The sequence below is a fragment of the Aquila chrysaetos genome, chromosome 3 (genome assembly GCF_900496995.4).
Source record: "Aquila chrysaetos chrysaetos chromosome 3, bAquChr1.4, whole genome shotgun sequence".
Classification (NCBI taxonomy): domain Eukaryota; kingdom Metazoa; phylum Chordata; class Aves; order Accipitriformes; family Accipitridae; genus Aquila; species Aquila chrysaetos.
Window position 1 is genome coordinate 63167607 of NC_044006.1, and position 26590 is coordinate 63194196.

At 41.2% G+C, this 26590-nt stretch overlaps 1 protein-coding gene across 4 annotated transcripts in view; it reads right to left on the reverse strand.

Annotated features, from left to right (window-relative positions):
• Positions 1-26590, reverse strand: part of NRP1 (neuropilin 1) — a 116730-nt gene that overhangs the window by 13261 nt on the left and 76879 nt on the right. For 2 of the 4 annotated variants that reach the window (XM_030009748.2, XM_041122402.1), the window contains exons 8-13: positions 22358-22513; positions 19334-19478; positions 17397-17728; positions 12756-12900; positions 9717-9800; positions 6108-6167 (exon numbers count right to left, since the gene is read on the reverse strand). In XM_030009748.2, the coding sequence (XP_029865608.1) occupies positions 6108-6167; positions 9717-9800; positions 12756-12900; positions 17397-17728; positions 19334-19478; positions 22358-22513 (922 nt within the window). Of the gene's footprint in view, positions 1-6107; positions 6168-9695; positions 9801-12755; positions 12901-17396; positions 17729-19333; positions 19479-22357; positions 22514-26590 lie in introns of all 4 variants that reach the window. The other 2 variants (XM_030009746.2, XM_041122401.1) reach the window with 1 other exon arrangement.

Here is a 26590-nt window from a genome sequence, read left to right on the forward strand (position 1 = left end):
TCAGCTCTGCGGGAAGAATTGTGTTTCTTGCCCATTATTAAAAAAAAAAAAAACCCAGGAAAGATAATGCAAGCCCTAGAATGTGTTTTGTTTATTGTGGGAAAATATGGAGAAATATGGGAAGTGTGTTGGGACCTGTGGCTGGCCAGACCTTTGAGGTGGAGCTCTTCCAGTCTGAAGAGGCAAAGACCTCCTCCACGTAGTGAGCTGCCCAGGGAAGACTGGAAAGGGTTTCAAACTTACAACCCAGGTTTTAATGGAAAGTAAACTAGAATAATCATTTTATCAACACAGAGAAAACCTCAGGTGAGTAGCTTGAGACAGAATGGATATAAAAAGTGTTCATCTGTCATTCTCTCCTTGCCTGCTATGTCCTTGTTTGGTGGGTCCTTTCTCCCAGACAGAGTTTTAACTCAACTCACTCGATTCCTGCACTGCAGCCACTGTGCCCTCTCCCCTCTGGCCTGTAGAAAATTTCTTTCTGTCAGCAGAGAGGTCTGAGCGTATGGCAGCTCCTGCCCCTCTCCTCTGCCTGTCAGTACCTCGGCTGTGCTGCGGCATCTCTCTGCGCTGAGGCCTCATTCTTCGCTCCTTCCTTTCATCTGTCCCATCCTGCCTGCCTCCCCACTCCCTCCCGCCGGCCTCCAGAGGGGTCTATTCCACATCGTCACGAATACAACATCCTAGCTGGGAACAAATGAATTAAACAGATAACGTCTGGCACAGGAATTCAATGTGGAGAAAACATGTTTCCTGGAGGACCATAGCCCTTTCTAGGAAAGGGGCAGATCGTGGTGAATAATCTCTCTTTGGGCTCAAAACGTTGAAGAAGCAGAACTCAGCCTGTGCGCACAGGAGTGCAGAAAGGCAATCCATTATGTTTCTTTCTTCAGGATATGTTTTTTGTTTTTTTCTTTCTGGACAATGGGGTCATGATCAAAGATGTCTTGCCCAAAAGGGGACATCTGAAAATCAAGGGGAGTTTTTAAAGAAACAGAGTAACATTGAAATGAATTAAAGGGTTTTAAGTTTGTGAAAAATAGCCTTTCATTGTCAAAGAGGCCTAGAGAGAGCTATGTTGCATGGGTTTGACATCAGAGCCATGAAACAGAACAAAATTAATCTTATTAATCCCAAAGGATTATATCATGCAAAGCTAGTGATAGCCCGTGTGGTATTCAAACCACAGGAAAGGAGGCAGTGGTAGATAGATCACATCAATATGAACATACCACACAGCATAAAGGAGCACAGAGCATAAAGAGATTGAAAGGACTGGTATTGTTCAACTCTGTGTAAAAATAAATAGCAGAAGACACAGGAGAAGTATATAAATGGGTGAAGAATCAAGAGAAGGAAGATTACAATATTCTGTTTTCTCCATTTCATAGCCTAAGAACTGTGAGGTATCCAGTGAAGTTCGATGCAGATCAAAGGAAAAAATTCTCATATGATGTGAGTGATACTTGCTTCCCTCGAATGCTGCTAAGGCTGAACACAATTCAAAGAGAACTGGACGCTGAAATGGATAAGGAAAATATCCAGAATTTAATTGTTAATTCTAAATTGCAGGGAGCGACAAAAGCCTTTTTCTTCATGGTCTGAAGCCAGCTCTGACCATTGGGATTAGAAGGAGAGTTTCAAAGCAGAGCTAAATTTCACAGCACCATCTAATAAAGAATTTCTTATATTTTCATTTGAAATATATAGTCCAGGAAATTGGCAAAGAGCCTAAGTCTGATATGCTTTGGCCATGCCTGTGTTCCTTGGCTTTGGACTCGAAGACAGCATGGTGTAGCATAAAAATGAACTTCTTTTCCATGCAGAAGTTAATGAGAATCCCCTGAAATTGAGCAGAATTTGACCAGTAACCTGCTCCCTGTTAGCTATTTCTTGCTAGGTTCCTATTGTTTTCTTAAAAGTGATTGTGTTAATATATTCCTTAGACAATCACAGCAATGGGATTGAAGGTCAAAGGCAAGGCATTTCAGAGTGCTCTTATTTTATTGGCTCCTTAAACATGCCATCTCTTATTGTCTATTCTTATGTCTCTTCCAATGCTTCTCCCAGGGACCCATAAAAAGAAAAAATAGACATGCTAGCCAATTAATAATAGACACTTGTAGCATCGGGATAGGTTCATTAGTTGTATGGACAATGGATCTGCCCCAGCAAAAGACAGAACAGTTCAACACTTCTATTAAAGGTCCCAGGGGGCTGATACAGTAGCTCACAGTAAGCTACAGGCAATCTGTCCTCTTCTTTGTCCTTGAACTGTAGCTTGGCAGCTCTGGTGGAAGGAAGGAAAGTAGGGACAAGTAGCATTTGGTGGGCTCCCTCTGCAGCGCTGGCCCATTCCCCTGCTAGGATAATTCTCCTGCCAATAGGTGATTGATCTCTGGGTTTGTGTGTATTGAGAGGATGAAGAAAACCAGCTATTATGTAACCAAACAGCAGCAGTTCAGATGAGAATCTGAGAGGGAGGTGTGACGAAATCCCATATGCCTTTTTCAAAATGTAGGCTACGTGATACTGAATTAAAACAGATTTATCCTCTCAAAGAATAACCAACAGCTGTACTTCTTGACCACATCTTGCTCACAGCTGGAACCATTACTGCACATGAACAAGAAAGTCATTTGAAAATCTAGTTGAGTGAGTTTCTTGCAAGTCCATTAATCTTTCATGGCCCACAGACTTTGACATATTTTTATAACTCCTCCAACAAGAGGCAAGAAGGAGCATGATGGCATTAAAAATGCTATGAAAATTCTCTATAGGATGCTCTTGCCAAAGGGTAAATCAACATTAAAATGGGAAATTACAAACATAATTTGGACCACTTCAAAGCAGTATATTGGGTCTGATTTGTATTTGCATTTCACCTTTTTATACCACTTATGCTAGCAGCACAGAATTACCTTAAATGACAGTAAATGATAATTTAACTGCTTTAATATCCCTTTATTGATGCAAAGTTGTCCTACCGTAAATGAGAATCAGACCTATTCTACCTTTAAATGATTTCTTAGCATAGATTTTAACCTCAGGATTTCTTAGTTATATTTTTTCTGAAATAGCTATTACATGTGTGAAAAACAAGGTACTTCTTGAACAGTCTGCTTTACAAAGGACTGAGCTTACATGCTGAGAGCACATAATGTAAATGAACAGTTTGCTTTGTGTGTAAATAGCTAAGAGTCAAGCATTTCAAATAGTCCTTTGGAATTGAAAAAGATGCATTCAAAAAGACTAGATGTTGGTGAGTTTTAGGACTGAGGCCTGAAAGGTATTTACCTTGACAGACAGATTTGTTAAAGGCACCTTTTAAAGTTTGAGGAAGAAAGTAGATCCTCGCTTAAAAAAAAAATCCAAACCTTTAAACATTTTTACCAGTTTGAAATCATGATTCTTTTTTATTTTCTTACAATTCAGTCCCCTTTAAATGAACTGTAAAAGTCTCCTTGATGGAAAGCTTGTTTATACATGGAGGCTTTCAGCTATTTGCTCTTAACTGTTTCCATAGCATATGAAAGCTGGTTGGAATAGGATAATCTCAGGCTTTGACACACACAAGCATGTTAGTCTGGGATAACAAGATTAGGAGTGTTTGCAGGCTTGAATGCAGGCAGGAGGACAGCAATACATGCTGTTAGCACCTATTGCAGTAGTACCTGTGCCACCGCAGGTGCTGCTACTGAGAGGGCTGGTAAATCTCTGTCCCCAGTCACCGTGGCACAAGCTGCTGTGGCCAGCACTGGCACGGTGTAGCTCGTGCAGGGTTACCCGCTGGAGCCTGCAACCTGCAACTGATCTGGAACAGCTCTTTGGCATGGAGGTCATTGACTTCAAGGTGTATTAGCATCTTAAGGCACACCAGCCCTTAGAGGGAATTAAGGCTGAAGCTGAAGGCTCAGTCCTTGGTGTGTTAAATTCATACCTTGTTCAGCTTGAGAATAGCTGAAAGAGCTGGAGTGCACTTATCCTCAGCCAGCTGAGGGCCAGGGGGGCCCCTGAGCAGCTCTGTAACTTCAAGGCCAGTTTAAACTATGTTATTCATGGCTGCCGTAGCAGAATCTCGCTCCTAGCTGCACGGCCCCTCGCTCTGATGTGCTTCATCATGCCAGCCAGGTCCAGCCGTGCCCCTTCAGCAGAAGGAAATGCTTACACCACCTTCATGCCAGGAGGGGTTTCCCCACGTTGAGGCGAATTTCTGTCTGCCCCTTTTCGGGAGTTTTCTGGCTGGTTTTCAGTGAGGGATTATGAAGCAGCTGGAAACCTTTATGTCTTAAACTGGAGATTCTGGAAACCTTATTCTTATTTATTAGCATCTGTCTGATCTCTATCTATGATCTTTGTAATGTGCTGCCATGTGGGAGCCTGGAGTTTGGGATGTGAACTTGTCCCTTATTCCCCGGAAGGAAACAGTTCCTACCAGCACAATGCAGGGAAGTAACATTGGCATGCTCTGAAGGGAACCTCAGAAACTCCTTTAGAGAAAAGAACTTGGCTAATCACGGAGTAAGCGAAGGTGGTGCAGGACGGAAGTAAGGAGAGAAAATGAGGATATCTTAATCTCTGGCAGAAACAGTCAATCTGTTACTGGAGAGTCCCACCCAAGCCAAGGGGATTAAACACAACCTGCAAATGCAACTGGCACTGAGGAGGAGGGAGGAAAACTGCATTGCACAGAGGCACTTTAGGAATTTGCAATTTGTTTAAATGCAAGAAGATAGTTCAAAAAACCTGTAAAAAATTCCTTCATTTCAGCAAAATAGAAAGCTAAAAGATCATTTCAGCCATAAAAATTAAAATGTTTTGCTCTAAACCCACTGCACGGCATCCTTTCTTCCTTTGCATCCCCCACCCCTTTCCGAACCGTGGGATCCCCAGCATCCCTCCAGCCCTTCAGCAGCGCTGACTGTGGAATAGCAGTGTGGAGAGGTGTCCCACGAAGGCGGGCCAGCCTGCCGTTGTGTTTCTCATTGCACCAGTACTCCACAATCTCTCTCTGCTCATAAAGCAGGGCAGAGCTAGAAATAGTCTATGCTGACTAAGCCAGCTGGATGACCCTGGAGACAAATTTTGAGAGGAGTAAAAGCATTCGCCCCTGCAATATCAGAATGCAGAGGCTGAGAGTGGCAACAACGTCTGAGGTAAGTCAGCTCTCTCTCTTAATCAGGTCGACACCATCAGTGTCCTTTATGAAACTTTTGCATTATTAGTCCCTTTCTTTTACTTGAAGCAAGAGCTGATTGTGTCACATGGCTGAGGAAACAATGATAAACACTTACCCACCCTGTTAATAAATCATTTGCAAGACTGGGCCTGACTGTGCCTTAATGGAGGAAATGGGAGTAACTGAAAACTGACCTCTTTACCTCTCCATGATTATTAACGCAAAGGATTTTAAACTGGTGCTCATAGTTTTTGGAGTTTCGGTTTTCTGCCCAAATCTACCCTCTCCCCCACTCCTAGTAAATTGTACAGGATATTAAAAAATGGTATGAAAGCTGTGGAAGCTGCAAACTAAGGATTTTAAAAGCTGCTAGTTATTGCATTGATTAAGGAAAAAGGACCTGCTGCCAGTGACAACTTGTTTTTCCCTTTTCAAGTTCATGGTAGCAGTTTATGTAACCCCATTTTGAGAAAACTTGCTAGAAAACAATATTGTAAAACTGCCAGCTCCCTGGTGGAGAAAACTGGCAAACTTTACTTGTCTTAGTTTTGTAAAACCATGGATATAAATAGTGAGTGGGCCTGTGTGGGTCTGTTTTTGTCTTCCCGGAGTTTGCAAACACACTTTGTGTCACTGACATGCCACATTTAAACAGAGTGCACTGTGTGATTAAGTTAGTTTAATTTTGTCAGCATTTGGCATTTGCTGATGCAGAAGGAAATCTTGTTCTCTGCTGTGTCTACATGTGGATGAAAGGAATAAAATATTTACTGTACAGAGCTGAGAGACCAGATGCTTCTTTACTTCAGAGACTTTTAGGGAATGGGAAGTCAGGAAGTGCTGCAATTCATTATTTTGTCTCTGGCATGAAATTTGGGTATGGAATTTATTATGTTTTTAATAAAAAAAAATTTTTTTTTTTTTTTACCTGGTTGTAATGTATTGTCTATTACTGTTGGCTTTTCTGTATTCAGCACTGTAGTACCACCTGGAAAAGAAATTATGCATATCATGATACATGGGACACAACAAAGGACACAGCAGTCATTAGGAATATCCTATATATAAATCTGAAATATTACCGTCTTTATTAGACATGTAGGTAACTGAGTGTGTGAGCTTAAGCATGAAAATACGACATTAAAGATCTGGTTTCCTTTATCAAAAAAGAAAACAAGAACTCATCATTAAATAAAGGTATATATCTTTGGAGTCCTTGCAAACACCAACTAATCAGTCCTCACCATGTCCCTGTGTCTGTCCTTGTTTTATAGACACTGATTTGCTCCAAATCACATGGGAAGGCAGTGACTGATCTCCATAGCACCTCCTGACAGTCACCAGTTTGTGCATTCACCCACGACGTTGTTTTTCACATCAGGGACATGAGGTCCTCCAGCCCCTGCCATGCTGGGGCCTCCCTGGGTGTTGTTTCATAGCTGTGTTGCGAGACCAGCTCACAAGAGAGGTACATGGGAATTGCCTGACTTCAGGCTATAGTCTAAGGCAGGTTTCACTTCTGTCTCAAAGAGCAGGAGGAATTAAGGACTTCCCCTTTGTCTTCTGCGTTCAGCTCTGGGGCCCGCAACATAAGAAGGACATGGACCTGTTGGAGCGGGTCCAGAGGAGGGCCACGAAGATGATCAGAGGGCTGGAGCACCTCTCCTATGAAGACAGGCTGAGAGAGTCGGGATTGTTCAGCCTGGAGAAGAGAAGGCTCCGGGATGACCTTTCAGCAGCCTTCGAGTACCTAAAGGGGGCCTGCAGGAAAGCTGGAGAGGGACTTTTTACAAAGGTATGCAGTGATAGGACAAGGGGTAACGGTTTTAAACTGAAAGAGGGTAGGTTTAGATTAGATGTAAGGAAGAAGGTCTTCACCGTGAGGGTGGTGAGACACTGGACCAGGTTGCCCAGAGAAGCTGTGGCTGCCCCATCCCTGGAAGTGTTCAAGACCAGGTTGGATGGGGCTTTGAGCAACCTGGTCTAGTGGAAGGTGTCCCTGCCCATGGCAGGAGGGGTTGGAACTAGATGATCTTTAAGGTCCCTTCCTGCCCAAACCATTCTATGATTCTCTGGTTCTTCTTCAAGCAGATGAACAAGAGGTAAGCGGAGTCATGGCCCTCTCCTAAGCTCACTAATTGATATTTTTAAAATACTTGACTTTTTAAAGCAAGCCTCATATTGATAAAGGAAACAAAAAGTAAATTAGCACAATTATAAATGCGCAGTGGGGTGCTGATTACCAGTCAATGGCTTTTCTTTTCTCCAGCAAGCAAGTGCTTAAAGCATTATAGAAAGGATGACTATGATGACTTCCAATGAGAACGAATGCCCAAGCTATATCAGCTTTATGTTTGTGAGAATGATCTGATGGGAAATGCTATAAGCCACGCAAATAGAGTAGCTCCGTATGGGGTCCAAATAGAGCAGGAAGGAATCTGGCCTACAGCACAATTACAGTTAATTACAAGGGAGGCTTCATTGTGATACTCACATATGTGCAAGTGCTATCAGGGAAGCGACTCTAACAGTCGTACCCATGAAAACGCGGGTACCACACTTGCATCGGGAGTGGATAAAAGAGTGTAAGGCACTGATGAAATCCTGTGTGCACTGCCCTGCTATCCTTAAAGGGGCACAAGATTTACATACTTTCCTTCTATGGATTTTGGAGGAAGAAAAGAATGTTTACAATGAAATTATTGGTAAAATCACTTCCATGCATTTTAGTGTTGTAAGTAACATCACACATAACAATGCAGTGTTTCTACAGTGTCCAGAACAGCTAGGCATGCACTGCTCAGGGTTTCTGGGTGGTATAGTAATAAATTATACAAAAGTGTCTGCACTTTTGTTAGAAGGGCAATGTAGTAATTTTCAATTTTAGTACTGAAATAGGTTCAGTTCCCCAAAAGAGCTGGTGCTCAGGAAGGCTGGTGGCTGTTCCCTTGTCTTAAAGATTATAAACTGCTCCCTAAGCACAACCTGCAAAAATTGCCAGAAGGAGTTTCTTCTGCTCAATAAGCTTTCCCTAAGGGACATGTGGGATACATTCCTGAGTTCCCTGAAGTGCAGGGACTATGAGTGAACAGGGAAGGTGCTTGCATAGATCTGTCTCCTTCCCCTCACACAGCCTCCATCTATGTGACATATGTCTCTACCTATTGGGCTTTGCAAGCCAGCCCTCAGCGTACGGCTTTGCAGGAAGCCCCAGCATTTCCTGACCTGGCTCTTTCCTTTCAGAAAAATAAATCAATTACAATGTTTAGTAACATTGAAAGCTTTCTGAGCTACCTTAACACAATACAGACTATTTTATCAGACTCCCTGCATGGCTGTTTTCAAAAAGAATAAGATTCATCTGGGACACTGATTTGAAAAGCAGTGACAGTGACCGTGCAGTGTCTTTTCGACTCAGGAATTGTTTTTCAATTTATGATTTGCAACATGCATTTACAGGAGACATTGGCAAAGCTCAGAAAGGGTTTGATGCTGAAACTGCACTTTCATTCGTATCTGCTGTCGGATGTTCTACTTGGCTGCTTCCAAAAAGCCAGTGTCTTACCTAAGGTTTCCCAACATCCTCTTGGACAGCTATTGCCAGATCTTAATGCTATTTTATATCATGGATATAAGAAGCAATAAACATTTATTAGATAAGCACACCAGGGAGCAGTGATGAAATAATTTGTGTCGCTGTGTCCAAAAATAAGCTCAATTACTGTAGCTGTATAGATCTGCTACAGGAAGATCTCATCAGTTAGGCCCAGAGCTTTGTGGAGCAAGTGACCTCCAAGAAGAGATCAAAAATGTAGTGGTGCACTGTCAGCTCTCTCAGAAGGACAGTAGTTCTGTGCAAAAGTGTGAGAATATGAAAACTAGCAAGCTTCCTCCATTCCAGATGCAGACTATATTATGTCTCTCCCTCCTATTTTTCTGCTAGTGATAGCAGCTTGGAGAACATCAGCCCCTCTGTGGCTGTAATGCAGTGTTGGTGGGGAAGCTCATGGAAATATTTCTGGCACTATATGTGTGAGTATGCTTTGATGAAATGAATCTGCTCTGTTTCTGTCTGGGAAAGGTTTGGGGCTGAGATTTGTCTCCTATACTAAATTTTAGGTAAGGAAGTGTATACATATCTTGAACCTAAATAATATTTCATTTTGAGTTCTTCAATCTCAGACAATAAACCTCAAAAGGTTTGTCCAGCTTTTTTCTTAATAAGAGAAAGTTTGATTAGGACATTTGATTAGACACAATTCCTGCTCAAAAAAATTGCCCTCTCTTCCAGCTAGTCACTGTTATTTGCTTCAAAAATTACATAGCTGAAAAAACAATCAGAAGTATTGTCACATGTAAAAGGCAGATGCCTATGTTTTGACAGCACTGACAATACGAACTGCATACCAATGTCCATTTATGTTGAGTGATTAAATCATTGCAAATGTTTAGCTGGTAACTGGCGATGGATATGAGCTACAATGAAGCTGCAATGGAATGAGGATGGTTTCTGCACCTGTCAGTTGGTAGTCATCACCTGTGCCACTGTGACAGTTTGCCTGGTCATCATCACACTCATCCACGGGTTTGCCTTCGGAAACAGTAGGGACAGCGGTAGGAGCTGAAACAAAATCCAGGCATCCAGTTAAAACATGTGCTGGAGAATCAGCATGCAATTGGCAGTAACGTTTTGATGAGCACCATATGCTGTCTTCATGTGTTGTATCTGAGGAATGAAGCAACTCTACTTTGCAGGTTAGTTAGTATTTCTTTGCGATGGGATGTATCTGTTCTGCCTCCTTGCACTAAGGCACTCTGCTGTATCTGAGCTCAAGGGCTGAGCAGAGTTGGGCAGCAAAGCCCCGGGCTGCCTATTCACTGGCTGATGAGTGTTTGTTGTTCCTACCAACGATGAGTGAAAGCCTGGCAAGGCAGAATGGGAGTCTTGGGCAGGGGAGGTGTGGGGTAGAAAACCCATCATTTTATTGCAGGCCAAAGTGCCTGCGAGTGGGCCTGTACAGAGGAGCAGGAGGGGTGCATGCTCATGGTGGTAATTCTCCAGCACCCACCACATTGCCGAATAAACCTCTCTGCAGAGCACATGTGAGAGAGGAAATGTCTGAGCAGAGTCCTGGTAACAGTGGCAGGAAGGCAGTGTGATGTAGAATCACTTTGTGCTCAATGAGATCTGGAAGGAGTTTCTTTTGTTTCTGTTGAAGTTATAAATAAATAAGACATCAGTGATGTCAGTCATCCCTCCCAGCCACCTGCCTGCTTCTCACTGGTGATGACTTTCTGGTAGCTGCTGCATAACCAGTAAAAGTCTGACCTTTGTTATTACAGTTAAAAGCTTGAGATTTGTGCAAGATGCCAGAAAATATATCTATACCCCAGTATCTGCAAAACATACCACATCTGGAAAATCAGAATACAGATACTTGGTGTTATGTTGAGGTTTATGTTTTATGCTGCAAGTATAGTTCCCTGGCTTAAGATAACCACTCTGGGAATGTGATCCAGGCTTTTGTCTGTTCTCACCTACTGTTATTTTCATTAACAATCTTTTACTCTCATTAGAAGCTATGCAATTATGGATCCCTTTCTCAGATTCTTCTTTGCCCTTCTACTGCCCCCGGAGCCTGCTGGCCACATAAGACCATATGCACTGACTTCTTGGCCTGAAAATGTCAGGAGGGGTGGTGGTTTCTGAAGTAGCTATATTCTGGGATGAAACCTGGCTCTTTAGGACCCTGACCTATGCTTTACAGGTACAATCTATCCCTAGTTAAAGAAAGAGTTCTGTGCTTATTATGAATTATGCAGAGTGTCTGTTCCCCACATTGCTTAAAAAAACCCTCTGGGAGCTCCCTCTAGCTTTCTACATCCAGTTAAGTTTCTTGTCTTGATCTTCATGCCCCTGTATAGCCTCAAGCTTCCCTACATCTCTGCCATCATTTCATATAAGCCCCCCGGGATGCTTCGAGCACACAAAACTTCCCCTTGCTCATTACTGTTGGAGAGCTGATTTCTACTCCTGTCTGTGCCTACCTCCATGCTTCTTTTCTCATTGCAGCTACTTTCTTGCTCAGTAAATCTCAAGTGACTTCTCTTCATTCAAGTCCCTCTTTAAGATGCAGTTATACAACAAAGTTTTCTTATTATGCTTCTCCCGTGGGTAAACGAGAATTGACCTCACCTGTCCATGGGTGACCTATGGGTGAGCACCCTTCAAAAGTACACCACAGCAGAAAGACAAATGCAAGAAGATGTGTCCCAGGGAAAAATTGTACATGTTGTTGCAGTTTGCCTAAAAGCAAAGGTGTTTTGCCTGGTCAGTCTCCTCTTTGGCTCCTACATCTCACTGAGCAATGTGTTCTTGTAAGGTGGTCCACGGACTCACTTCTTGATGTCTAGGTGGCTACAGGAGCCCTGTGGCCAAAGGACTTGGCCCACAGGTTGTGGGTTTACATAAGGCAGGTGCTGGGTTTTCTTTTTTCTGAGCAAGTAGCACAATAGTCTGCAGGAACTAAGTATTCCCACAGGAAATGAGGACTTCCTGCAGGAACTAAGAAGTATTTCCAACCTCCCCACTTTCCGGGCCAAGTAAAAAGCATACTTATTCAATCTGGCCTTCACTAAAAAAAACAACACAGAACTCATCAGTTCTCACAGCAAATGCCTCCCACTCTTCCGCCTTGGGGGAGAAATGGTGAGAAAGAAATGGAGGCAGTCAGTTCCATTCATCTGGGAGCCTGTTCAGCTACTTCTGTATGAGGTATCATATGAAACCCTGAATAACATGGTTTGTTATTCTGTGTATTGCTAAGCTGTGTGGTTTATAAGCCACGCCACTACACCACCATCCACCAGATAAAATTGTGAAATTCACGTAGTGTTATCTGTAGTTATCTATGAAGTTAAATAATTATTGTTTATATAACAAGAATCAAAGCTTGACTTCATGTCACAGTCCAAGGATAAATGTCTAAACTTTGCTTTTCCAAGTCTTTCATCTCCTACATACTCTTGCAAAATTAAAGCTTGTTAAGGAACAAAGAGGCTCCCTTTACCCCCCAAAAGGAACAGCACAGACACTGTCCAGCCAAGCAGTCATTGCCCACCATAGCGTCTGGTGTGACTTTCACGTCCTTTGAAGGATCAAGGGACATAATTGCTATATTTAGAGCAAAGCTCCCTCTGCATTCGCAGAAAACATCTCTTCCAGGGTTGTATCATGGTAACATAAAATTTAAGTTCCCGTCTTTATTCTCTCCTAATAGCGCTGTGCTTCTCGAAAGTATGATCATAAGGCTGCTTAAGGGAACAGAAAACCATGTGGAGAATATCACTGTGATTCAACAAAAGAATGGGAGAAAGAATAATATTTGTGCCTTGGGCATATTCAGATGTCTGCAGAGAAGGAACTGATTAGGCCAAGAAAGAGCACTAATGGCAGTCACAGAAGCGAGAGTCCGATGTGCTGCCTGTACAGACACAGCGGTGTTCAGCAGTAGTCCAAGCAGAGAATGTATTTATGAAAATAATAAAGTGCATTCATCTCTAGCAGAGCAATTACCTTCGAGTTCACAGCCCAGCAGCTCCATTCGCAGTCCCAGTCCTCCGTGTGTGGCTCTCTCAGGGTAGACGCGGATGAATCTTGTCGATACAGGTTCAAAAGTCCGCAGTTCAGGCGTGTCATAGTTGGTGTTGCCTTCAAAAGTCTGCAAACCATGACAAATGCTACTTGTTAAATGAAAAAAAAAAAAAGCTATTTTCAATAATCATCTTTTTTCCTTCATTCTCTAGTCTTTGAATTAGGTGAGCCGTAAGCCAGATTCTAACTGCTTAGTAAATGTCAGGCATTCCTGTCCTAAATGAGAATGGAAAATACATAGTTAAAGCTTCTTGGAAAAGTAATGCATTTCATTTTTCATAAACTCAGTAGCAACCAATCCATCAGGGTCATAACAAGAGCTGAGTGTTTAATGAGACATGTTTTTAAATGACGGTCTGATCTGGGGTTTAACTGGGTGACATTTTCAACACTTCTCAGGGAAAAAAAATGGCTGAGGTGAAGATCCTGTCACCTTTTAAGTGGTTACAATAATAATCCAACTATTCAAGAGAAAATTTCAATCTGATTTCCCCCAGTGACAGAGTTTCACAAGTTGTAGTTATTTCAAAAGGCATAAATTAAACTCCGGGAACAGTAGCTGCAAGAGTTCTTCCAGTGAGCCTGCTATTGAATAAGAATAAAAAGAAAGAAAGAAAGAAGAAAGCTGCTTCCTGACAAAACTGCAATATAATCCAACGGGCAAGGCAGGTCAGCAAATGTACATTTCAGACAAAAATGTCTTCTCTGAGTTGCACTGTGGGTTCTGCAGCCATAATGCCGCTCTCAATGGCATTTGTTTGATAGCTTTGGCTCCTCTTGTCAGTGATCTTTTGCAAAAGAAGTTATAATTTGTACTTATAGCAACACCTCAGGTGCCTCCATGGAGATGATTGGTCCTTAGAATGAATTAACTGTACAAAGAAACAGTCCTTGCCATGAAGAGTTTGTAACCCAAGGTAGGCAAAGTGAGTTATTTTTACCCTATTTTATGGTAAAGAATGTATATAGCAATGAAGTAAAAGTAAAGCATTTTCAACTTCTCTATGGGTTAGTTAAATGGTGAAACATTAAAAAACATCTCTTTGAACTAGAGTTCATATTTGGGATTAGAAGTGCTGTTATAAGATACTTCCAACTCATAGTTGTGAAGCCTGAAGCCTTCTTCAGGAAGAAACCACCAGAGGCCCTTCATTTTGGATGAGAACAAAACCCAACCTGCAATGAACTGCTCCTATTGATCTGGGGCAGAGGAAACACGGGCCATAGGAAAAGCTGGCTGTATTTCCCAAGGCACAAAACAACCATAGGTAAACGTGATTGCTGCTTATATTTTCAGTGTGGTCCTAAAAACCTTGCTTGTTTTTACTGTACACCTTTGTATTATGAACCAATGGTCCACAACCCCTTCTGGCCATTGGTTAGAGTGCCAGTCGCAAAAGCCAATGATGATGGGAGACTATGATCAACTAAATAAAAAAAAAGAATTAAAAATAATTTTGACATTAATGCTTCTGCTCCTGCTTCCTAGGGAAGATTGTACCTCCAAGGTGGCTTCAAGGGGCACTCGTTGACCTGGTGTTCTGCCAGTGCTTGGAAGACAGTTGTCAAGAATTCACATGTAGATGGCCTGTCAGATCTAATTAACATGGAATTACATATTATTATATTTGAATAGCAATATAGTGCAAATGATCAGAAAAAGCTACCTACCATATGAGAAAGAATGAATGCCATTTTATGTGTAAAAAGTAGACAGACACATGTATCTGAGGAATCCTTGCCTCCTTTTTAATAGTAGTCTTAATAGCAACATACAGTAATGAAAACAGTTTTATAAAAGGCATCAGTACTGGAGTACTGACACATAGACATTAGAATTCAATAGGCATCTAGAATTATATTGAATCATTGTCCTTTGTAGTGCAGAGCTGCCGGTGATTCAATTTTTGACTGTTCATTTAAAACACGTACTGATATTCTTTGTGGGGGAGGATAGAGGAGTATACAGTAAAACTTCACTTTGTGAGTGTCTTTTATAGAGGCTATGTCACAAATTGCTTTACTTCATTACAAAGATAAGTATAATAAATAATAGCTAAACAAAAGAAAAGCTAAACTGGTGAGAGAAAAAAATTCTTCCTAATATCTTTTAAAATCAAAATAAAGGTTGCAGAAAAATTTAAAAAGGTGGTTCCAAATGGCAGGATATTCACAAGTTTCTTGTACCAGAAATGGTGAAAGGAGGCATAAAAATACTGAAAAAAGTGGAAGGAGGAAAGAAGTATGAAAGAGAAAGGTGACTTTATGGAGTAAGCTTGAGTAAGACTATGGACAAGAAATACAAATTGGATCTTGAAATGAAAATGGGGTTCTGTGTAGTCGTTTGAGGATTTGTGATGTTCACTCCTTTGAGTGCTTGAGCTAAGCTGAAGGGGGAAATATTCTGCACATTCAAAAATAGCAGAAATTGGGTCAGCCAAAGAGGAAGGAGTTATGGTAGTTCTAGTGAAAGGAGCTGCAGGCATGGATGACAAGATCATGTTGAGAAAAAAGGTGATGTTTCATCCTTTGGACATATTCTGTTATGTTTAGCTTGTCACTGCTCTTTCTTTTCCTAAAATGCAGTTGTTTGTTTATTGAAAGTCAAGACTTTAACCAAGTGAAACGATGTGTTTCATTTCATATAACAGGGCTGTTTCTAATCCACATTCCTGCTGTGACTCATTATAGCATGCTGCCCCATCCAGCTCCACTTAAATTTAAAAATACTACATTCCAGTATTAACATTTCAAATCCCTCAGACTCCCAAATCATGGGATTTATCTGATTCTCTTTAAAGAAAACTTGTTCTGCGGAAGAAAGTTTATTAAATGTCTTGAATTTTGGGGAAGAATTATAATTATGCCACAAGAGATTTGAATTCCAGCCCTCTCCATTCCATTAATCTTGAAAGTTAATTTCTGGTAGTGATGAAAGCTGAGGATGGGCTCAATGCATTAGTTAGCACACTAGTTTTCTTGTCAAACTGCTAACTTCTGACAATGATGGCAAGTGCTTGTATTAGAAAACAGAAAGCCATGCAGCAGACGGCACACTGCTTTGAAAGCATATGGCATTATTTTTTTCCCTCGTTGAGCCACAGTGTAGAAGTACATGTCAAAACAACATCTATTTTAGAAAGAAAATGGTTAGATCCCATTGTTGATTTACACTCTCTTCACACTTTATGATGAAGTCAAAACTCATGGTAACAAGAGAAAGGAGCTGACTGCAAAGGCTGAATTCATTTAGTTTTAATCCCCAAAACAAATGATGAAAAGTGATGAGAAGTGAGAAAATGCAGACATATTCAGTGAGATTAAAACAGGAGAGAATGAAGTCCAATATTTACCAAATGTGCCTGGAAAAGCTACATCCATGGGCCCACTCAGCTTTTCCTTTAAGGAAACACAGGTTTGTCCAATGGATGAGTCTATATAGCAAAACAGCTTTTACATCTAATTTTCAGACTAAGGCAGATGAGATATGGAGCAGCCCGGAGGATTCCCATCTGCCAAGCACCATGCTGATTTGCCTTTTGAGGGCACATTTTGGTATATGATTCCCTGATCATCGCAGTACGGCAGCACCAGTTTGTGAACAGGACTGCATGCCCGCTGGTTTCCTCAAGGAACAGGGTAGGAGGACTAAAAAAGGGTTGTGCCTTTTGAGGCAAAAATGCACTTTGTGAGCAATGATAGCAAAATGAGATGGAAGACTTAACAAATGGGATTTGGGGTAAATAAGCTAAACACTCAGTGCAATTTATGTCCTGAAAAGCATACATTCAAAGACAAACCAACATAGGTACATTCCCAGAAACTTTTCTGGGCCACACTCATCTTCTTTTCCTTGGCATCTAACCCAGAAATTCATTTGGCCCTCCTCTGTAAATGTCTTGCAGTTTCTGCTTGAACCTATGAACCAGCTGCCCTTTCTTCCCAAGCAACCTCCAAGATGCTTCACTTGTGACAGTACAGTAGTACTTTTCACTTGGGATGGGATAACACGTCAATAACTCCATCACTTTATTTCGGAGCAACTTGGATGAGACCATTACAGAGAGCCTGTGAAGCTCTCAAAGCAGTCTACAGGCAGTTCAGAAATCCAACAGGTACCCCTTTGAGTTAAATAACACCATTCTCAATGTACAGCTCAGACAAAAAAGAAGCACAAGAAAAGTAATTCAGTGTCTCAGATAGGTTCGTTCACTGTCAGTGGAAAAACTGCAGAGGAAACTCTACTTTTTTGGCAGTGTTGCATACTACCATTGCATGGGATTTTGCAGTAACCTAGGCACCACAGAGGCACACCACCTTTGTCAGAAACCAAGTCTGAACTAGCTGTTGAATAAACAAAACCTTTGGCACAGGGAGAGGTGAATGTCCTAAGGCCAGCTCCTGCCCTCAGGCATGGGACGGTTCCCACAGCATCCCTTCCAGGCTGCTGCCCTAGGAGTCCTGCTTGGCTTCATCCCAATCGTATGCCTTTTCTAAGGTCAGAGATAGATGTGTAGAAATTTAATGCAAACTTTTTTTTTAGTGCAGAGCTTTCCTCCTTACCTTTATCTTTTTCTTGCTGGAATCCATGATCATTTTCCAATCCGATCCATTGTTGCTATAGCCAATTTTGAATTTTTTCATGAATACTTTGTTTTCTCGGTGCTTGCCTCCTTGGACAATTATGCCCCTCACTTTTTTTTCTTCACCAAGGTCTATTTGAAGCCATTCGTTTGTATATGGATGAGTAGTTGGTGGCAGCGCCCAACCTGAACGGCTTGTTATGAGGCGAGCATTTTCTGGAATCCAGTTTCGATCAACTTGAGTAGATGCAGTAATCTGAGAGTCAGGAATGAGCCCAGACACCATACCCAGCATCCCAGAGCAAGGATAATCTACAGAGGAAAAAACAAATAAATTAAATAGTTAATCTGCACAAGCACCAAAACAGAAACAGGACACATCAGTCAATTCAACTATCATAAGCAATTACTTATTTCTTTCTTATATCCAAAATAATATATTCCGATTTGTATATAATTTTCATTTGTTCAAGCTTGCACATCCTAGTTTTGGCAGGAAGTACTAAAATACCACAAGTGTTTCTGGCTTGATGGGAACCAAAAGGATCAGAAAATCCTATTCTATTCTTGTTTTCTATTCTTCTTGCTAAAGCAAAAGAGTGCAGGGTCACATCTGAATTTGTGAATATTTCCCTAGAGAAAAATTCCAAAATCAGCCAGAACCTGGTTGCAGATTACTTAATTTTGGTGACACTGGAAAGGGAAATCTCTTATACAGTCTATAAAATTTAATTTATTGCTATACTTGAGATTTTCTTATTGTATTTCTTTGGTCTCTCAGGCTTTTTCAAATGACACAGAAGCTAAATAGTTGCTTCTTTCATGGTCCCAGATAAATATAAGTTAGAAGTAGGAAAAGCTGCTAACAAGGAACGAAGATTTCCAATATAAAATGTAACAGCAGTTCTGCTGATATTACCTTCATCTAATCTGAAAAGATTTCATAGAATGACCTGGAATTCTATAGTATAGTAATCAGTAAACTTATTTTTCTTCTCTATGGAAACCAGTCCTAAGAAACATTTTCAAGAGTGAAGAAACACCTTAAGGGGAAAAAAAAATATCCCTAGAACTATTAAAAATCAGTGCCAATGTATTAAGTGCTATAAAATGACGCTAGATATTTTTTAGAATAATCAGCTTTGTAAAAAATATTAAATCATTAATATTTTCTTTAATCTATAACTTGTATTTTTACATATAAAAATGCCTCCGTTTTGCAGGAGTTATAGAAATCCTAAAACTAGAAAAAAAAAGACTTCTAAAAAATTTCCTGTTTGTGCCTGCTTTTTTTTTTTTTCTTTTTTTTCCCCCAAGATAGTATTTTGATGATAATGAATGCCTTTTGCTGTTACTTCAGAAAGTACTTTGGGCAGTTATTTTGGTAGTTAACTGTGTGATGTAAAGGAGTTCCATTCCAATGCTGATCACTAGCAGGAACCTGACTATATATGTCTAGTTGCTTGAATAGGCTTCAGATCTAAGTGTTTGTACCTTGCAATGCTTTTGAACCTAGTTATGTATGTTTGTTCCTTGGGAAACCTGCTGAGAACAACCTACAAATGGCAGGTGTGAAAGAGAGGGACTGGAGGGTTATGAAGGTAAAACAAGATGGGAATTTGCATGGTCCTGTAAAATAATTGCAAGAAAAGTGATTAAACCTTGATATTTTTTTTACTTCTTAAAGCTGAGCACCTGAAAGATAGTGCCAGAACAACATTCAGATAACACTGGATGTTTGGGTGGTTGTGTTTTCTTTTCTTTTCTTTTCTTTTCTCTCTCTTTTTTTTTTTTTTTTTACATTTCTACAGTCAGACCACAGTGGAAATAGTGAAGATGCATTTCACTTATAAAAATAAAACCTACAGCATAGGCACAATAAATTCCCTTGGTTTTAAGATCCTTCCCAGGACCTACCTGTTATCTTGCAGCCATAAACTTCAAATCTCAGTGATACTCCATTTTCCCAAGACACAGGTCTAATTCGCACAAACCGTGTTAAAACTGGTTTGGCAAAAGGTCTGTAAACAACCTCAGTGGGATTGCTATTCCCTTGAAACACCTTTGTGTGGAAAGAAAAAGTATATATTTGTTAGGCTTTTTCTGAAATGGTGTTTATAATTCTGTGTTTTACAGATAGTTACGATACAAGGTCTAACTAGGGTTATTTTGCAGGGTGGGGATGAGACAAAAGACTTGCATGGGGAACTATTTCATTAAACTCCTAAGACAATTTTTGCACACAGATAAGCTTTCTTTGGGGAGGAAAAAATAAGATGTAAGGTGTTCAATGCTACTAAAAAATACTTGTCACCTGCAGAGTCCCATGACACACCATAACACTGCAGAGCAGACCAGGGGAGCTCAGGGCCATCGTGAGAGCAGGAGCTCACCTGACTGCAACAAGAGTCTGTCTGCTCCCTGCCTGTTTTGAGGTGTTCCTAATGCCCAGATCTATATGTAGGAATGATATACACTGGTCTTTGTCACCCAAGGGCTGCCGTGTCCTGGAAGAATCCCTCAATGCCCCATTAGGGCAGTTTTATTCCTCGTACACTTGTAGAATGATGCAGAAAGCTACAGAACCTCAGGCCCAAATTAAAAGTTTGGATTTCAGTTAGGCCATATAAAAATCCTATATGGAGTCAGGATAAAAACATGTATTATTTTGCTCTCCTTGGGCTTAAGAGTTTTGCAAAGTGTATCGTGCAAACCTTGCTTTGTTAACCTTCCGTTTTTAAATCCTTGTTAACAAGTACTCAGACTTTCTCTCTCCTTGCATACTGAGATGGAAGTCTATTTAAAATCTATATAGCAGGCTCTAAGATTTTCTCTGCGTCCCCTGAGGCTAACAGTGAAATTAGATGAACAATGAGACTTCCACAAGAAGGGACAGGATTGTGCTGTGCTTTCATGTTGAGGATCCTGCAGATGCGCTCCTTCCTAGCAGAGGCGAAACCTTGCAATGTTCTAGTCCGAAGAAGGTGATTCAGCTTCCTGCTTCTTCCTCACGTAGAGGGGACCAGTTTCCTGTTGTTTTCCATGGATACAAACCCCTGTCCTTTTACGGGAGATTCTCCCATTTCTTACACACACTGTCTACTTTCCTGTTTGTTACTTGCAATAACTGTACTAATTTGGAGTGGAGGCCAGCAGCGCACAGCTGTCAACTCATCAGGCTCAGTTACGTCTCAAGTAATTTAATATAGGAGTTTCATATCTGGCAAGAGATTTTAAATGGAGCTACGTTTCTTTTCAGCAACTTTTTTCTCTGGGAGGACCTGCTGTGGTTTTCTGAAGGTCTGCATCTGACAGAGAAAATTAGTCTTTTCTCAAAAGTACACAGCTCCTTATACGTGGTTAGTGCAACACTTGTGTGAGGCTGCCTTGAGATCTGCAGCTGCCTGCTTTTGTTGTTCCTTCAGTGGCCAAGTCTCCTTAACTTTTCATTTGAATAAAGGTATCAGAGGGAGACTGCTGCATAGTTTTTTCTTGTCCTGATCAACAGCAAAATGTTGCCATTTTAGAAACTCGATTTTTTTTATAAATCCTTTGAACAAATAACACAGGTTTAGGAAGTGTTCTCACTAATTAAGGACAGCATGTACAAGAGAAACTCATGTAAAATACACTTGTGGAGAGTGTACAAATTGAATCTGGTAATGAAAAATCAGGCATGGTCTGATTTTGAAAGAGGCATTTGTTCAGATTACAGGAACCAGAGCCAGTGTGTCATACCAGCCACAGCGTTGGCTCCTCTTGTGACTTTGGGCAAGTCAGTTATTGTACCTTTATACATCATTATACAGTGCCCACATTGTGGCATTTGACCTTCTAAAGCTCCTTCTCTGTAAAACCAGGATAATACCTGTCAAAGAGAAGCTTTCTGGATTCATTTTTTGTTGTTTTACAAAGTGCTTCAAAGAAGAAAGATGTAGGTGTTAAACACTGCTACCATTTTGATTAGATAAATGTAGTGGACTTGGCATAGCACTTACAGATGAATTAGGGACAAACGAGTAACCAAATATTTAGAGCTAGGTATGGTTACGCAGACAGAGTTTAATATTACAGAGCTCTTCTGGGTCTTCACAGATGGGTCACACAAAAGCTATTTTGTAAGGGAGGTACCACAGAACCTTTCCAGTTGCGTCAGCCCCTGGCAGCCTCTGGCAGCCTCTGGGGATGCTGCTCCCAGGCACATCCTGAGCGAGGTGGGAAGGGAGGCACAGCCTCACTGGGACTATTCATGTGAGAGTTGGAACAGAATTGACTTCTCAGTAACGAGCTTTATGCTCATGGTAGCGGATAATGAAGATTTTTCTTACGAGTGTCTAAAGCTGTTTCATTGGGAGGTCACAGAGAGCAAATCTGCTGATAAATGGAAAGATGATAAAAATCTATAAGGATGGAAAGATGTGCCTAATTATCTGTCTGCATGACCCCCATCACTGAGATGCTTGGAAGTCTAACAAACCACTAATGACTTGCTAGCACTCCTGCAAGACAGCATGGCTATGCACGGGGAGCTGAGGCGCTGACACACTGCATAACCAGAGCTTCACTGCAGATAAGGGACCTACATATTTTTTAAAAGGTTCCCCATAATGTTTTTCTCAAGGTCACATAGAAAATCTCTGGTAAACTGGGAAACAGCAGCACATTCCAGGGAAAAGACCCAAACCACTCAAATTATGGTGGGCACAACAGACAGGGCAGCACTTTGCACCCTTTTCAGCTGCTCTAGGCTTTAGTTAAACAATTTCTGTGGCCCGTTACTACTGAGACAATAGCTATCTTTTGGATTTAGGATATTGCTAACCCTGATCAACCTGATTAAACCTGTGATACCTTATTCCTGTTTTTTTAACAACTGATAGTAACTAAACAATTCAACAGCCTATTTCTTGGCCGAAGAGTTGTAAAAGAGAAAAGACTTACAACAGGCTTGTTTCCCTCCTTCAGTGTAATCCAGTCCTCTCCATTGGAGCTGACATCTACGCGGTATGTTTTCAGATAATATTCTTTCTTTGTTTCTTTTGAAATGGCTCCTTGGGTCCCAATTCCAGAAACAAAGCGGAGAAGGCCTAGATCTACCTGTGGTAAAGAATGAATTGGGACGTCAGGACGATCAGTTTAGGGCACAACAACACTGCAGAAGTGACACCCCCTCTGACCCTCCCCACGTTTTATAAAAATAATAAGGATTTTATATAAAGGAAATTGCAACATATTGTTGATAATAACATAGCCCTAATCTCCTCTTTTGTAAACAGTGTCATCACAGGACATGGGAACATTTGCCTAATGAGCCAGGAGGGCTATCCACATGCCAGAGAATTACCTTTCCTCTGTGGGAGAGGAACCAGAGACCCCATCATTGTGAGTGGGGACCACCAGACTGCAGAGAAGTTACTAGAGAAGTTCCTCAAGGATCAGTCTGGTGAACAATCTTACTTAATACTTTCATTAACTACCTTGCATAGACGCTAATGAAATTCACTAAGGACACAAAGCTGCAAGGCATTGTCAATACAGAGGAGAGTCATGCAGTGAGAACTGAATGACCCTGAGGACTGCAGTATTAGAAATGGGATGAAATTTAATAGTACAATATCAAAGTAATGCACTTAGGGAATGATAACAAGAATTCTGCTAAAACCCAGGAGCACTTGCAAACAGAAGAGGAGAAAAGAATCCCATAGTGTATTAGTCACAGGATAATTATGAATCACTGTGTGACTGTGTTGGGAAAAAGGCAAATGAGTTGCTTGTACCATATGATGTATTTGAAGAAAACAGAAAGAAGCATTAGCACAAGTGTAATAATTCTGTTCCAACTGTCAAATGTAGTGAACTTTAATCATTAGAAAATAATGGCATTTTGAACTTGCTGGAGAAATGGATGCTCTGGTGTGCACATGAATGTGTGTTAGAGGCCTTCTCTCTCCTTCTCTCATGAAGTTACATTGCGACCAAATGGACAGGTGATTTAGGTTAACCTTCCCCTCCCCCAGTTAGTTATTTGTCATCCAGATCTATTTCCTCATCTAGTTCATCATGTGGCATCACAGAAGATGTATCGGCATAGCTGGGAGGATGATGTGGGGTGCAAGAGTGTGACTACTCAAGTCGGTTCTGCTGGCAAAAAACTCCCTTTGTCCCAGTGCACAAGTCCAGCCACCAAACAGCTGAAACTAGGCACAAAACTTTCTCACAGCCAGGTTGGTGACCACAGCTTTGAAACACCTGCCATTTCTTTAGCCATAACAGCAAATCAATTAAAATCAAATTCATCACCCTCTTTCTCTGCAGCTAGAACCTTCTCTTTGTTTCCTAAAGCAAACCATTTAATTTCAATATAAAATGACACTGTTGACAAAATATTAATCAGAGTAATTTATTCCCCTAAACTTCAGTTGTCCAGACTTTAGCAGGATAATAATAGGTTGAATTAACCCTTCTCAAGTGAATGTCCCATGAATGTCTCAGGCTTTTTCATTATTTCCAGAGTACGCAGGATGCAGAATATACGTCCCCTGTGTCCCACAGGCATCCTTTTTCCTGGATGTATGTCATATATCCAAAGGCGCTGGAGCCGTTAAATCAACATGCTCTGCATTCTCTCAAAAGGCTGAAGGAAGTGCTATTGAGGACAGACTGGCTGCTGTCTCAATGCCCATGTCATATGCAAGGCATTTTGAAGTCTTCCAACACAAGAATAGCAGCCTTGTGTGTGACAGATAGAACTAGCTTTCAGGGCAAAGCCCCTGCCCCAGTTTTTAAGGCTGTTAAAGTCTATATGTAACATTTTAGCCCTTGTCTTTAGGGGTGAAATACTGCAACATCTTGTTTTGTCGTGATAAAAAAAATCAGTCTTAAAAAAGAAAAAATCCCCGCACCACCTTACAAAAACAATCAAGTGATTTAAAGTAACTGGAGAGTCTCAGATGTTAGATTGTTGCAATCTGAAAGTTAATGGGGGAATCTGGGCATCATTGCGCTGAGCAATCTCAGCTTAACTTCAAATGCTCTCCAAACTGTACTCTGCTGATTGTAAAGTGTGCTGCACTGAGTTATGTCCAATACCACATTCACTTCCAGGCTGAAGTGCACTTGAAAATCTGGAAGTCTGAGGGAGTGCAGAGCTAAGTTATTTAAATGATCTGCTTCTCTTACAATTTGAAACAGCTCTTCAGTTTTGAAATGATTAGGGTCCCAAGCCTGTACTGTTCCAACTGATTTGAAATGATTCTAGTAGGGGCTTTTTAATATACAGTAAGTACTTCATTGTGAATATAGTCAAGCAATGGCCTATTACAAGAGTTCTAGGTATTTGAAGCCAAGTTAAAATTTAACATTGGGGTTTTAGGGGAAGGTTCGATTAGCTCATGCCTGAGCTAACAACTACAGCTACCAGTCACTGACCGTTCAGGTGACTCAGGCTTGTCTCATCAAAGAACTTCAGGCCCCCAGATTTTGCTTGGTCCCAAATGCTGGTATTCAGTACTCCCCCTTAACTCCTGGGGCACTGAATATCCTACAGCATCTGTCTCACTGCCCAGAACTAAGTCCTAAACACACAAAGGATGTAGACATCTACCGTCATGCCTAAAACCTGGCAGAATTCAAAAGGCAGGCTCAATTCTCCCGCCAGAAGTAAACAGCTCACTGGGAGAGAGAGAGATTCTGAGATGACCTCTAATTTATTGCCTATAGGTAGGGAAGAGGCAACCTCATTAGCACTCCTGGCTCCAGTAACTGTGTAATACGGTACAGGAGGAGGGAGGCATCTCTTGTTGTTAGGGAGAACATTTTTTCACATAGATGTGCTCTCTCTGGATCAGAAAGTCTTTACGTGCTTCTTGAAAACTGGAACTATGTCAACAGCAGTCGTCTCCTGGAGTGTCTGGAGGCTGATGGCTCGAGTGTTCAGCTGCATGCCACAGCTTTAAACCCCTTGCAAAAGCAAGCTGTAACCCCAGACCTGCCACATGCCAGGGGGTGTTTGCTCATAGGCGGATAGAGGAAAAAAGAATAACCTTTCTTCATCAGTGTTTTGTGAGAAAGGAGCAGTGCAAACAAGAAAGGTGGGGCTAAGCAGCAGAGAAGCGGAAGGGCTGGAAGTTTTAGTACTAACTCTGTGTCAGTGCGGAGGGCCGGGAGAGAGAGCGCTTAAGACATTTTCCTCCCTTTTGACAGTTCTCTGCAGTGGCCTCTGGAGAGGAACCGCTCCTCTCCAGGTGCGTACAAACAGAATTGCAACACTGAGCACCCCTCTGTGGTGCCAAAGTATGTTTGTAAATCAAGCTCTGAATGTACCAATCTTCTTCTCTAAGAAAGGTGATAGAAATAAATTATGTAGAAGACTACCTGGGCAACTGCATGACACATCTTAAGGGGCTGTTAAGCTCACCTTCATTAATCACTTTGTGATGTATTTTGTTTTCTTTCCAGTGTCTTTTGAAACTTTACTTTCTGTAAAATGCAGAATTGTGCATAAAATACACATTCTAAATGTCACAGGGACTGCTCAGAGTTGAAGTTCAAGCATATCAACTGCTATTAACAACTGGAACCTGAAGGTACCAAAACGTAGCTGTGGTAAGACACAGCTCTTCTGTACTATGTTATCCAGAGGAATCATTGCAGAGGGCAGTAGCTCTAGTACAGCTGTGTCACCAGATAGGAAATTCTTATGCTTTTTGGAGGCTTATGCTTATGGACTCCAACTGCCTGTGTAATTTCCAGTGAACTTAGTATGTCCTCTCCACAGAGGTCTCCAAGTGTTAGCATGACCAGAGGTAACCCGTTTTCCTCAGATCCAGTCTCCTCCAGCTGAGATAGTAATACAAATCTTTAACAACTAGTTTTTTGTTTTGCCCTTCTTGTCCTTTTTGTTTCAAGAACTTGTGTTTCACGTTAAAATGAACTGTGGAGGGAGGTGGTGATGAAATACAGTACTTTTGAATATGAACATCAAATGCATTTCCCTGCAATTATTTGACATTTAACTTTCTGCACATACGATAAACAAACATCTGGTATTTATTTTGGAGGATGCAAGCGATTCTGTAAGTTATTGCATGCTGTAAGGCTGTGATCTGAGATAGGCAGCTGTCTCCAAACCTGAAATCTTGACATTTCATTTCCGTGGCCAGAGTTTCAGCTTTG